Source organism: Electrona antarctica, assembly GCF_951216825.1.
Source record: "Electrona antarctica genome assembly, chromosome: 14".
Lineage (NCBI taxonomy): Eukaryota > Metazoa > Chordata > Actinopteri > Myctophiformes > Myctophidae > Electrona > Electrona antarctica.
The window spans coordinates 4,976,376-4,991,214 of NC_136795.1; the positions used below are offsets into that span (position 1 = coordinate 4,976,376).

Here is a 14,839-nt window from a genome sequence, read left to right on the forward strand (position 1 = left end):
TTAACTGTTCTCATCTGTCTGTCTAGTGTCTACGTATTCTACTATCTTTCACTGTTCTCATCTGTCTGTCTAGTGTCTACGTATTCTACTATCTTTCACTGTTCTCATCTGTCTGTCTAGTGTCTACGTATTCTACTATCTTTCACTGTTCTCATCTGTCTGTCTAGTGTCTACGTGTTCTACTATCTTTAACTGTTCTCATCTGTCTGTCTAGTGTCTACGTATTCTACTATCTTTCACTGTTCTCATCTGTCTGTCTAGTGTCTACGTATTCTACTATCTTTAACTGTTCTCATTTGTCTGTCTACGTATTCTACTATCTTTCACTGTTCTCATCTGTCTGTCTAGTGTCTACGTGTTCTACTATCTTTAACTGTTCTCATCTGTCTGTCTAGTGTCTACGTATTCTACTATCTTGTTGACTGTCTCTTTCCATTTTCACGTGCTTTCGCTTAATGTCAGAATACTGATTTGTTATTGGTTTCAGCTGTTTACAATTCCACAACATGCAAACATGACCCGCTTGAATGACTTCAGTCTAAATTAGTAGCTCATTGCTCAACACAAGTATAGCCTAATTAAAGGCATTTGAAATTACATAAAAATGTTAATGTTCAGGATTCCAATTCAAAAATAGAATTGAATACAGATCTACAAGCTCAAGCTTTGAGCTTGTAGATCTGCTATTTTTGAGTGGTGTAAACCACTCCTACAACTGGCTTTGTTAGTGCAGAAAAAATGAGCATGGTTGTTGAGTGGTGTAAACCACTCCTACAACTGGCTTTGTTAGTGCAGAAAAAATGAGCATGGTTGCTATGTTCACCCTGTTCACCCGGGTGTGATTTCATTACGTCAGACATGATTTCATTACGTCAGACAGGCTATATAAGACCTTACACCACTCAGTTCACACGGGTGTGATTTTTTATTTTGCTACAACAGCAATGTGGCCCCTCTGGAGTGAGTGTAGAAATATAGTGGCCATCGTCAAAGTCAGTGTTGTTTTTGGCAGCAAGTTTTAGTCATAGTCTCTTGAATAGTTTTCATTTAGTTTTAGTCACATTTTAGTCGCCTGGAATATTTTAGTGTTACTCTAGTTTTGTCGACTACATTTCACAAGATTTTTTTCGACTAAATCTACAGTTGATTTTGGCGGTTCTTGATGCCGTCGTAATGGCAGATGTTCTACCGGTACTGCGACGCGTTGTGAGCTTGTAGATCGGCTATTTTCAGCATGCAACCAAGTGTAAAATGACTTATACTGGATCTCTTGTCCCTTCCTAACACTTTAGTCTAGTTTTTATGTGTTGACGAAATTGTCAAATATATTTAGTCTCAGTTTTAGTTTTTAATTTAGTTTGAGTTTCCGTCGGTGAAAAAAGGTATAGTCGACGAACATTTTTCGTCATGGTGTTTATTAGTTGACGACATCATCACTGCTCTCTGTCTCCCTCGTTGTTCCTCCACTCCTCCAACGACATCATCACTGCTCTCTGTCTCCCTCGTTGTTCCTCCACTCCTCCAACGACATCATCACTGCTCTCTGTCTCCCTCGTTGTTCCTCCACTCCTCCAGACAACCTCCAGGACTGATGTGTCGTCTTTTTGCGCTCAGCTGTTGCGCAGCCTGGAGGCCAAGTCATCCGAAGGGCCGCCGCACTCCCTCACACACACTCTGCCCATCCTCAACAGCCTCCTCTCACACTGCCCAGACAGCCTTACTCATGGTAAGGTCCTCAACAGCCTCCTCTCACACTGCCCAGACAGCCTTACTCATGGTAAGGTCCTCAACAGCCTCCTCTCACACTGCCCAGACAGCCTTACTCATGGTAAGGTCCTCAACAGCCTCCTCTCACACTGCCCAGACAGCCTTACTCATGGTAAGGTCCTCAACAGCCTCCTCTCACACTGCCCAGACAGCCTTACTCATGGTAAGGTCCTCAACAGCCTCCTCTCACACTGCCCAGACAGCCTTACTCATGGTAAGGTCCTCAACAGCCTCCTCTCACACTGCCCAGACAGCCTTACTCATGGTAAGGTCCTCAACAGCCTCCTCTCACACTGCCCAGACAGCCTTACTCATGGTAAGGTCCTCAACAGCCTCGTCTCACACTGCCCAGACAGCCTTACTCATGGTAAGGTCCTCAACAGCCTCCTCTCACACTGCCCAGACAGCCTTACTCATGGTAAGGTCCTCAACAGCCTCCTCTCACACTGCCCAGACAGCCTTACTCATGGTAAGGTCCTCAACAGCCTCCTCTCACACTGCCCAGACAGCCTTACTCATGGTAAGGTCCTCAACAGCCTCCTCTCACACTGCCCAGACAGCCTTACTCATGGTAAGGTCCTCAACAGCCTCCTCTCACACTGCCCAGACAGCCTTACTCATGGTAAGGTCCTCAACAGCCTCCTCTCACACTGCCCAGACAGCCTTACTCATGGTAAGGTCCTCAACAGCCTCCTCTCACACTGCCCAGACAGCCTTACTCATGGTAAGGTCCTCAACAGCCTCGTCTCACACTGCCCAGACAGCCTTACTCATGGTAAGGTCCTCAACAGCCTCCTCTCACACTGCCCAGACAGCCTTACTCATGGTAAGGTCCTCAACAGCCTCCTCTCACACTGCCCAGACAGCATTACTCATGGTAAGGTCCTCAACAGCCTCCTCTCACACTGCCCAGACAGCCTTACTCATGGTAAGGTCCTCAACAGCCTCCTCTCACACTGCCCAGACAGCCTTACTCATGGTAAGGTCCTCAACAGCCTCGTCTCACACTGCCCAGACAGCCTTACTCATGGTAAGGTCCTCAACAGCCTCCTCTCACACTGCCCAGACAGCATTACTCATGGTAAGGTCCTCAACAGCCTCCTCTCACACTGCCCAGACAGCCTTACTCATGGTAAGGTCCTCAACAGCCTCCTCTCACACTGCCCAGACAGCCTTACTCATGGTAAGGTCCTCAACAGCCTTGTCTCACACTGCCCAGACAGCCTTACTCATGGTAAGGTCCTCAACAGCCTCGTCTCACACTGCCCAGACAGCCTTACTCATGGTACGTGGTGGACGGTGGTGGGGGGAAAAAAAGTACTAAAGGTTTTTTTACTTAACCCATTTTGGACGGGAACCCCTTTTGGTGTTTTAAGCATCATGTTATACTTTAGCTATTGAAAAATAGCAGATCTACAAGCTCGTAGCGCGGCACCTACGAGCTTGTAGGTCTGCTATTTTTGAAAAATCGTGAATATGTGGCGCAAATCCTTGAATATATATATATATATATATATATATATATATATATATATTCTTTCAGAGCGTTTTTAACTAAAATCTTTGCTTCCAGGGAGTCCCTGGTACAACATATTTTCAGATGGGGGTCGGTCACCAATTACAGATAATTCTGGGGGTCCTTGACATGAAAAAGGTTGAGCAACACTGGCATAGAAACATGAGGTTTTTCAGACAACTGTTAAGATTTAGAAGCCATTTGTAGAATCGTTCCCAGGTCAAAATGGGTTAGCAAAATTACCAATACTGCAACAGAAATACTCTGCTACAAGTAAAAGTACTCATTATGCAGAGTGTCCATTATGCAGAGTGTCCCATTTCAAGTTTTCAAATGTATAACAAATATTTTGAAAAGTCACACACAATGCTGTAGATCGGCTGTTTTCAAATGGCCGAAATGTATACTGAGGTGATTAATGTATGTTTTGTAATAATAATCAAAATTCAAGTAACTAATAGCCTAATTAAAGTTTTCAAATAAATGTAGTGGAATAAAGTACAGTATTTGTAGGGCACGGTGGTACAGTCGGTAGTGCTGTCGCCTCACAGCTAGAAGGTCCTGGGTTCGATTCCCGCTCGGGATGCTGTGGGTGCTGGCGGCGTGTTCTCTCCTCCGCGTCATCAGTGCCCATACCCGAGGCGGGGTTGGCAAAAGAGCCTTTCTGTGTGGAGTTTGCATGTTCTCCCCGTGTCCCCTGTGGTAGGTACCCTCACAAAAACATGCAGTAATCCTGGTCTCTAAACTGCCTCCCCCTGGCCTGCCGGGGCGCCTGATGGAGGGGAAAGGAACTGGTTGGAATAACGTGTTCCTTCCACGCGCTACGTCCAACCAGTGAAACTCCCTCCCTGTCAGGTGCAAAGGAGCGACTTGGACACTCATGCATGAAGGAAGCATGAGTTCAAGTCCGTTGCTCTCCCCAGGTTGGCGGAGCGTGTGTAGAGCCCAAGGAGGCGACTGTGGCTCAGGAGGTAGAGCAGGTCGTCCAATGATCCGTGGGTCGGCGGTTCGAATCCCGGCTCCTCCTGTCTACATGTCGAAGTGTCCTTGGGCAAGACACTGAACCCCAAATTGCTCCCGATGTGCTGGTTGGTACCTTGCATGGCTTCCGCTGCAATCGGTGTATGAATGTGTGTGTGAATTGGTGAATGTAATGCACGAATGTAAAGCGCCTTGGATAAAGGCGCTATATAAATGCACCATTTACCATTTAGAGCCCAGGATCACATTAGATCATTGACACAGGGGTGAAAAATGGGTTACAAAATCGTGGGATGAAAATGATAACGAAAAGTACAGTATTTGCCTCTGAGATGTCGTGGAGTAGAAGTGAAAGTATTGGAAATACCGAAAGTACTAGTAATTGTACTGAAAGTACAAATACCGCAAAATTCCACCACTGGAAATAGTTCCTGGTCAATCAATGGTTGAGGTCAGACAAGGGCTTTGAAATGTCAATCCCTCGTCAGTGATGGCAGAGGGCCGATTTGATGTGAACAATCCGACTTTTCTTTTTCTTTGTGTCAACCGTCAATCGATTTCTGGCTTGCCGTAGATCATGTGACCCTGCTGAGCAAGAAGCTTGTTGATTGGCTGCGCTATGCCAGCACGCAGCAAGGGGGAGGAGTATCAGTCGGAGGATTCTTCACTGGGCCCAGATTACGTCAGGTAAGCCAGTGGTTCTCAAAGTGGGGTCCGGGGAGTCGGGGACCCCCAGGGGTCCTTGAGGGAGATCCAGGGGTTCCCCAGCTAAATGATGGTTTGGAACCAAATGGACCCTTATGGGTCAGTAACTCTGAGAGTGTACAAATGGAGCCAAATGGACCCTACAAATGGAACCAAATGAACCCTAACGGGTCCATTTGGTTCCATTTGTACACTCTCAGAGTTAAATTATCATTGATTTTACAAGATGAATTGGGGGTCCCAGAGATAGAAATGCCCTTAAATGGAGGGTCCGTATAATATATGTCAAACTGAGGGTTCTCAGTCCATTACAATGGCTGCTAGAGCCGTACAAATCTTCTCTTATGGGGGGTCCTTGGCATATATTTTCTAATGGGGGTCCGGCAGGCTTATGAGTGTCAATTCGGGGGTCCTTGATGTGAAAAGGTTGGGAACCACTGAGGTACGCATCTGATATTTGTGTGATGTGTGCGGTAGACATGCATAAAATACCTTTTAGATTGTAAACGGCTTGCGTTCATATTTGGAAGCCTCGGTAATGTGTGTGTGTGTGTGTGTGTGTGTGTGTGTCTGTGTGTCTGTCTGTCTGTCTGTGTGTCTGTCTGTCTGTCTGTCTGTCTGTCTGTCTGTCTGTCTGTCTGTCTGTCTGTCTGTCTGTCTGTCTGTCTGTCTGTCTGTCTGTCTGTCTCTCTCTCTCTCTCTCTCTCTCTCTCTCTGTGTCTCTCTCTCTCTCTCTCTCTCTGTCTGTGTCTCTCTCTCTCTCTCTCTCTCTGTCTGTGTCTCTCTCTCTCTCTCTCTCTCTGTCTGTGTCTCTCTCTCTCTCTCTCTCTCTCTCTCTGTCTGTGTCTCTCTCTCTCTCTCTCTCTCTGTCTGTGTCTCTCTCTCTCTCTCTCTGTCTGTGTCTCTCTCTCTCTCTCTCTCTGTCTCTCTCTCTCTCTCTCTCTCTCTAGCCGGGGCCTATAGCAGAGCTGGACGGGACGGTGTCGGGTGATTTCTTCACAGTGCTGTGTGTGGGCCAGGGCTTCACCGAGGACCAATGGATGAACGTCCATTCCTTCTCCATGCTTCGCCATTGGCTGCTCACGTGCCACTCCTCCTCCGGTGGGAACGCCAACGTGGACACAGGTCGGTGTGACCTCGTCTCTGACCTCTCTGGCACTCCCTGTGCAACAACCGGGTGTCCACGTGTATGTAAAAACACTCCCTGTGCAACAACCGGGTGTAAAAACAGCAAGTGAACATCATAGGAGTCTTTAAGGCCCTTTCGGGTATTTCCTTTTCAATGAGACCTGCTTTTTTTTTTGTCGAGGGGCGACAGCGCAAGCGTGTTTACGTGGGCGCGGTCTCGTGAAATTGTCGCACACGTGCTCGTTTCGTGCACACGCTCGCGACTGACTAGACCTGAATTCGATTGAGCTTTTTTATATTTTTTAAATGATACGTAGCTTATCTCGAGCGTGTTCATGCTATGCTCATGGGCGCATTCCTGCGTATTACATTTACATTGATACTACACATGTTTCATACTCATTTGCCTTGGCAGATGACATGGCAGTCAGCTGACCAATTGCCGTGTTATTTAAGCTCACCTCAGTCTCTGTTCTTCCTGATGTAATTTGTCCCTGGACTGTTGGTATGCGCCTGTTTGCTCCCACCGCCCCCCCACCGGGATCTGCTACTGTATTTGTTGTTCCCCATGGGGGGGTTGTTATTGTATCTATCTATCTCCCTGCTCTTAATGTTTAATGATGGTGTTTAAATATGCCGAGCAGGGAGAGAAATGTAGCAGAGCCGAACGCCAAGATAAGATATTTCATGCACATGTATATTCATTCTATGATAAATCTATTTGTGAGTTATCCGACTGAACTTGGCGTTCACGCCCCTCATGAGCAGACCTGGAGCAGACCTGTCACTGATCCAGGCCACAACACCTGCGTTAATTGATTTCCCGTCTGAAACTATACCTTTAATATGTAACTGTAACCTCTGGTGTGTAGATGATTCATCCCACTATTCCCCACCCTTCTGCTAATTGTCTTCTTTTTTTTAATTAAAGATCTAGGAAGGAAGTTTCTTGCATTCCCAACTGCCAACACAGGGGGTGCTGTTCCCATACTTTTCCCAAACAAAAACTGTTCCCACACAAAACACTGGTTCCCAAACCTTTTAGCCCGTGACCCCCCCCCCAAAAAAATTGGGATGATAATAGGATCATAGGACCATGTAGGAAATTATGTGATTCTTCTTTTCTAGGTACAAACTGATCCTACAAACTGATCCTCCATAGAGTCTAAAAGCTATGCATCATTCAGCATGGTGCGTCTTCACCTGAGTCCTGGCCTTGATGAAGACGCACCAGCTGTTGAAACATGAGGCTCAACTGAGGTGTATTGCCCCGATGTCCGTGTGCTCCGAGGTGTTAACTCCGATAAAGCTGTTCTGGAGCTTTTCTCCTGTGCTGATACATTGCAGTTTGGTCAGAAAGTGAACACCCACACATGCATTTGTCAGCCAACCTCTCCAAATCAAATCAAACTAGGTGCTGTACACGATCATAAAACAAGCATACAATCAACATCATAAAACAAGCATACAATCGACACAAATAGCATAGTAAAACAACATCGAAGCAACACAAGTATTAGACAGGTTAGTTAGGTCAAACATCATTGAAAGCCAGGGAGAAGAGATGGGTTTTCAGTAAGGACTTAAAGGCCTCTAAGGAGCGGGCAGACTTAATAATGTAGACAGTTCCAGGGCACAGTCAGGAGCATTCGGCCTTCATGGACATTATTAGTTACACTCAATGTCGCAAAGAACTTGCAAATGCTGCAGGCTGTAAATCAGACATTTTTCATCTTTCATCAGCAGCAGCCAACAAACTACAGCTCAGTCTGTCCCTGTCCCTGTCCCACTCCCTCTCCAATGGTAAGACATGTCCAGTTAGTCGAAGCCTGGCAAACCGCATGACATCTAACTTCTGACCGCTTCTGATTCGCTTGGTTGGTGTGGAAGTGGTGGTCAACTCACCAAACCATGACTTAGAGCTGGGCGATATTATTGTATCACTATTTATGGGCCAGACGTCGATATTATTAAGTGGTAGACACGTTTCAATTTTTATACAGTAAAGCATAGGCCTTTTATTTAGCGAAATTTAATTTGTGAATAACACAAGTTGACAGGAAAGCAAGTTAAGCAACAGAGAGAGAGAGAGAGGAGATTACTTTAGTGAGTTAATTCGTTTTTCTGTTTATCTGAAGTCTCAATAGCATTACATGTTTGTATCGTTCATTAAAGAGCAGAATTTTAGAGTGTAGAAGACCCTTCTTCTATCATAATCATAAAAATGATCTCTCATATTGGAGAATTCAGCATATTGCCCAGCCCTATACTCTCTCCACTCATAACAATGCTTAATCCTAACCCACAGCTCTTACACTTTTACTGCACTGTCACTGGTTTCTCGGCCCTTTGTCTTCCCTCAAATCTTTTGCTGACTACATGAAGCTGAACCGCTGCGGTGAGAGTGACCCATTTACACTGGCAGCCAAATCCAGCCTGAATCAGATCTGAGCCACATCAAGATTGAAATCCGATTGGTTTAAATGGTCACATGACTCATTTAAACAAATCAGATTCCAATCTGGATGCGGCTCAGATCTGATTCAGGCTGGATTTGGCTGCCAGTGTAAATGGGGCCTAATAATCCACAATGCCTCTGATCAGATCTTCACCACTATGCACTCTTTAACACTGAACGTTGTCATTTTGTAGAGCCCGTCTGCTACGTATGACGGTTTGTGCTGAAACGTGGAATCCATCCAGTCTGCTTGCGATGTTCAGTGGGTGTGTTTTTTTCTTCCCCACATCCAGTATTGTTTTTGTCGACTAAAACTAAGACGAAAAATGTTCGACTACCTTTTTTCACTGACGAAAACTAAATGGAAACTGAATGAAAACTAAAGCTATTATGACTAAAACTAAGCTAAATGTATTGACAATTTCGACAACAGATAGAAACTAGACAAAAATGTTAGGAAGGGACTAGTGGACAAGAGATCCAGTATAAGTCATTTTATATTTGGTTGCATGCTGAAAATAGCAGATTTACAAGAGACTATGACTAAAACTAAAATGTCCTATCAAGTTCAATGTTCTCAAATAAAAACATTATTTATAATAAAAGTTTTTCAAGTTGATTTAAAGATTTTGCTTTACTTTAAACCAAAATTACCTTTAAAAAAAAAAAAAGTAATTTAGACCTGAGGCAGATTCCAAAAAACACCTTCTAAAACCTAACCTAAGGTTTCTGAAACCGGACCCCACTTTGAGAACCACTGGATTAATGCAAAACATCTGTCAAAACGTACAGGAGGTGGCCAGGGGACCCAAACGTACAGGAGGTGGCCAGGGGACCCAAACGTACAGGAGGTGGCCAGGGGACCCAAACGTACAGGAGGTGGCCAGGGGACCCAAACGTACAGGAGGTGGCCAGGGGACCCAAACGTACAGGAGGTGGCCAGGGGACCCAAACGTACAGGAGGTGGCCAGGGGACCCAAACGTACAGGAGGTGGCCAGGGGACCCAAACGTACAGGAGGTGGCCAGGGGACCCAAACGTACAGGAGGTGGCCAGGGGACCCAAACGTACAGGAGGTGGCCAGGGGACCCAAACGTACAGGAGGTGGCCAGGGGACCCAAACGTACAGGAGGTGGCCAGGGGACCCAAACGTACAGGAGGTGGCCAGGGGACCCAAACGTACAGGAGGTGGCCAGGGGACCCAAACGTACAGGAGGTGGCCAGGGGACCCAAACGTACAGGAGGTGGCCAGGGGACCCAAACGTACAGGAGGTGGCCAGGGGACCCAAACGTACAGGAGGTGGCCAGGGGACCCAAACGTACAGGAGGTGGCCAGGGGACCCAAACGTACAGGAGGTGGCCAGGGGACCCAAACGTACAGGAGGTGGCCAGGGGACCCAAACGTACAGGAGGTGGCCAGGGGACCCAAACGTACAGGAGGTGGCCAGGGGACCCAAACGTACAGGAGGTGGCCAGGGGACCCAAACGTACAGGAGGTGGCCAGGGGACCCAAACGTACAGGAGGTGGCCAGGGGACCCAAACGTACAGGAGGTGGCCAGGGGACCCAAACGTACAGGAGGTGGCCAGGGGACCCAAACGTACAGGAGGTGGCCAGGGGACCCAAACGTACAGGAGGTGGCCAGGGGACCCAAACGTACAGGAGGTGGCCAGGGGAGCCAAACGTACAGGAGGTGGCCAGGGGACCCAAACGTACAGGAGGTGGCCAGGGGACCCAAACGTACAGGAGGTGGCCAGGGGACCCAAACGTACAGGAGGTGGCCAGGGGACCCAAACGTACAGGAGGTGGCCAGGGGACCCAAACGTACAGGAGGTGGCCAGGGGACCCAAACGTACAGGAGGTGGCCAGGGGACCCAAACGTACAGGAGGTGGCCAGGGGACCCAAACGTACAGGAGGTGGCCAGGGGACCCAAACGTACAGGAGGTGGCCAGGGGAGCCAAACGTACAGGAGGTGGCCAGGGGACCCAAACGTACAGGAGGTGGCCAGGGGACCCAAACGTACAGGAGGTGGCCAGGGGACCCAAACGTACAGGAGGTGGCCAGGGGACCCAAACGTACAGGAGGTGGCCAGGGGACCCAAACGTACAGGAGGTGGCCAGGGGACCCAAACGTACAGGAGGTGGCCAGGGGACCCAAACGTACAGGAGGTGGCCAGGGGACCCAAACGTACAGGAGGTGGCCAGGGGACCCAAACGTACAGGAGGTGGCCAGGGGACCCAAACGTACAGGAGGTGGCCAGGGGACCCAAACGTACAGGAGGTGGTCAGGGGACCCAAACGTACAGGAGGTGGCCAGGGGACCCAAACGTACAGGAGGTGGCCAGGGGACCCAAACGTACAGGAGGTGGCCAGGGGACCCAAACGTACAGGAGGTGGCCAGGGGACCCAAACGTACAGGAGGTGGCCAGGGGACCCAAACGTACAGGAGGTGGCCAGGGGACCCAAACGTACAGGAGGTGGCCAGGGGACCCAAACGTACAGGAGGTGGCCAGGGGACCCAAACGTACAGGAGGTGGCCAGGGGACCCAAACGTACAGGAGGTGGTCAGGGGACCCAAACGTACAGGAGGTGGCCAGGGGACCCAAACGTACAGGAGGTGGCCAGGGGACCCAAACGTACAGGAGGTGGCCAGGGGACCCAAACGTACAGGAGGTGGCCAGGGGACCCAAACGTACAGGAGGTGGCCAGGGGACCCAAACGTACAGGAGGTGGCCAGGGGACCCAAACGTACAGGAGGTGGCCAGGGGACCCAAACGTACAGGAGGTGGCCAGGGGACCCAAACGTACAGGAGGTGGCCAGGGGACCCAAACGTACAGGAGGTGGCCAGGGGACCCAAACGTACAGGAGGTGGCCAGGGGACCCAAACGTACAGGAGGTGGCCAGGGGACCCAAACGTACAGGAGGTGGCCAGGGGACCCAAAACTCTGGCATCGGTCAGACTCGAGTCATTCGTGGAGTTCAAATGAAACTGGGATTGTTTAACCGTTTACCAATTCAGTTTGTCGCTTATTTAATGTTTCATTTTTCTCACCCTGCTGCTCACTTATTTCCTCCTTATTCTTCTTCTCCCTTTCTGGAAAACAAAAAATAATCATATGGAGCTTACAAAAAAAATGAATTTCACCTGTAAACCAGTGATGTGACAATGCATTTGATTGTGATTCTGGCCTCATTGGATGAGCAGAAAGCAGTCTAAATCTTATAGACTTCTGAATTCATCTAATGTTTTTTTTTTTATCTAAGGCGGTGTAATAACTATTCCTAATATGCAATACTGAATATTAGTAATGCACCTGTGATGATAATAGGATCATAGGACCATGTAGGAAATTATGTGATTGTTCTTTTCTAGGTACAAACTGATCCTCCATGGGTTTATTTATTTCAGTGACATCCTTTTAAATAAGTTTAGTCTCTTAACCCATTCTTTACGGGAACCCCTGTTGGTGTTTTAAGCATTATGTTACACTTTAGCGGTCGAAAAATAGCAGATCTACAAGCTCATAGCTTGTAGGTCTGCTAATTTTTTTTAAATCGTGAAAATGTGGCACAAATCTTTGAATAGTTTAACTGCTATTGACAGATGACCGGTCAGAGGTTGATGGCTCAGTGGTCTCCATGGTTTCGGCCACGTCCTCTTCCAGTCGTCTGCTTCCTCCTAAGGAGCGTCTCCGAGAAAAGGCCTTCCAGTACTGCCAGCGCATCATTGAACAGAGTGACCGCAGTGAGCAATGCACTTCTATTCACAGTTAGAAATGCTTAGATCAGGGGTGGGCAACTTTGACCATGGAGAGGGCCACTATATTTCCACACTCACTCCAGAGGGCCACATTGCATATTACTGTCGTAGCAAAAATAGCCGATCTACAAGCTCAAAACACGTCGCATCGCGACGCGTTTTGAGCTTGTAGATCAGCTATTTTTGCTATTATTTGTATTGAAATTCTGAATTGTTTTTTTGCTATTTTTGAATTGGAAACCTGAAAAGTATATATATTTTTGTTGAGTGGTGTAAACCACTCCTACAACTGGCTTTGTTAGTTTACGTGTCTGTCTGTTCGTACCAAAAAATGAGCATGGTTGCTATGGTCACCCAGTTCACCCGGGTGCGATTTCAGCTTTGTTAGTTTACGTGTCTGTTCATACCAAAAAATGAGCATGGTTGATGCTGATTGGTTGATGCTGATTTCATTATGTCAGACATTACGTCAGACCACAGCTGATCAGTCTATATAAGACCTTACACCACTCAGTTCACACGGGTGTGATTTATTTATTTCAAATGCCTTTAATTATAGTCTTAAGTAGCCTAACTTTATGAACTAAATACGAATACATTAAAAAAAAAGACGATAACATTTTAATGATAGTCATAGTATGTGTTTTGCAGTTCATCCTGGGCTCGCCTTTTGCCCATGCATTTAATTGTGTAATTTTCTGCAATTACGCTATTCAGATCAAACTGTGGATTTGTTTGTGCATTGTCAGAAACACTCTTTATCACGTGGATAAACGGCATTCATCCAATCATTTTATTTAGAGCTCATCTAAATGAATCGTGAATCTGATGTGCAAGCCTCCATCACATGATCAATTCTAAATCAGACTTAATGTGGCACCCCTTCTCTTTTTTCCTCAGAGGCAATCAAGAGAACGGATACAGATCTGCAGAAAGCGGTGAGTCAAATATACAATGTAAAATGGTGCATTTATATAGCGCCTTTATCCAAGGCGCTTTACATAGATTGTGCATTACATTCACCCATTCACACACACATTCATACACCAATTGCGGCGGAAGCCATGCAAGGCACCAACCAGCACATCAGGGAGCAATTTGGGGTTCAGTGTCTTGCTCAAGGACACTTCGACATGTAGACAGGAGGAGCCGGGATTCAAACCGCCGACCCATGGATCATTGGACGACCTGCTCTACCTCCTGAGCCACAGTCGCCCCGAAATATCCCATACCAGTACTGACAGTGCATGAATTTAAGTGTTTTTGGAATTCATTCATAATTAACTTATTATTATTATATTATTATGAACTAATTGGACAAATCCCCTGGCTGGACTGCCCCTTACTCTCACCTGCACAGGAGAATCTTTGGTGTTCCTTTTGTTACAATACACACTGTGTGTGTGTGTGTGTGTGTGTGTGTGTGTGTGTGTGTCAGTGCCTGGTGGAAGCGCTGTGCGTTCTGGACTGTGTGTTGACCTCTCCTTCCTGTGTGTGTGTGTGTGTCAGTGCCTGGTGGAAGCGCTGTGCGTTCTGGACTGTGTGTTGACCTCTCCTTCCTGTGTGTGTGTGTGTCAGTGCCTGGTGGAAGCGCTGTGTGTTCTGGACTGTGTGTTGACCTCTCCTTCCTGTGTGTGTGTGTGTGTGTCAGTGCCTGGTAGAAGCGCTGTGCGTTCTGGACTGTGTGTTGACCTCTCCTTCCTGTGTGTCAGTGCCTGGTGGAAGCGCTGTGTATTCTGGACTGTGTGTGCGTAGAGGACGCGTCGCTGGTGTACAGAGCGTTCCCCTGCGTGAAGGCCCTGTACGGACGTCTCCACGCCGAGCCGTCCTTCGCCAGGGTTCTCCTACCAATCGCACAGTTCTACCTCAACCACGGTGCGTGCGTGTGTATCGTGCAATGGTGGAAAGTAACTAAGTACTTTTACTTAACCCATTTTGACCTGACCTCGAAATTTAAAAAGAATCTTCTAAATCCTCCAGTTTTCTTAAATAAATATTTTCACGATTTTTCAAAAATAGCAGACCTACAAGCTCGTAGCGCGCCACTCGGTGGTTCGCTACGAGCTTGTAGATCTGCTATTTGTTTAAAACACCAAAAGGGGTTCCCGCCCAAAATGGGTTAAGTACAATTTTGCGGTATTTGTACTTTACTGGAGTATTTCCAATTTCCAGTGCTTTTACTTCTACTCCACTACATCTCGGAGCCACAATTTGTACTTTTACTCCACTACAATTATTTGAAAACTTTAGTTACTAGTTACATTGGAGATTTTAATTTTGATTAGAAAACATACATTAACCACTTCAACCCAATACATTTCGTGTGTGTGTGTGTGTGTGTGTGTGTGTGCGTGTGCGTGCGTGCGTGCGTGCGTGCGCAAGCCCATGCAGTATTGCTTCTGACCTTTCCATTCCAACAACAGGCTCACTTGTGAAGACTGTAAATGGAGGCGTGTCCACTAGGGGTCACTGTAACATAAGCTCTGTTCAGACATTTTTATACTGTAGGATTATTTTCCTACACA

General features: G+C 47.2%; 1 protein-coding gene across 3 annotated transcripts in view; it reads left to right on the forward strand.

Moving 5' to 3' along the window:
- Positions 1-14,839, forward strand: part of ap5z1 (adaptor related protein complex 5 subunit zeta 1) — a 37,204-nt gene that overhangs the window by 8,076 nt on the left and 14,289 nt on the right. Inside the window, exons 4-10 of one of the 3 annotated variants that reach the window (XM_079521503.1) lie at positions 1,576-1,726; positions 4,839-4,951; positions 5,920-6,094; positions 7,841-7,900; positions 12,159-12,299; positions 13,215-13,252; positions 14,027-14,189. In XM_079521503.1, the coding sequence (XP_079377629.1) occupies positions 1,576-1,726; positions 4,839-4,951; positions 5,920-6,094; positions 7,841-7,900; positions 12,159-12,299; positions 13,215-13,252; positions 14,027-14,189 (841 nt within the window). The remainder of the gene's footprint in view (positions 1-1,575; positions 1,727-4,838; positions 4,952-5,919; positions 6,095-7,840; positions 7,901-12,158; positions 12,300-13,214; positions 13,253-14,026; positions 14,190-14,839) is intronic. The other 2 variants (XM_079521504.1, XM_079521505.1) reach the window with 2 other exon arrangements.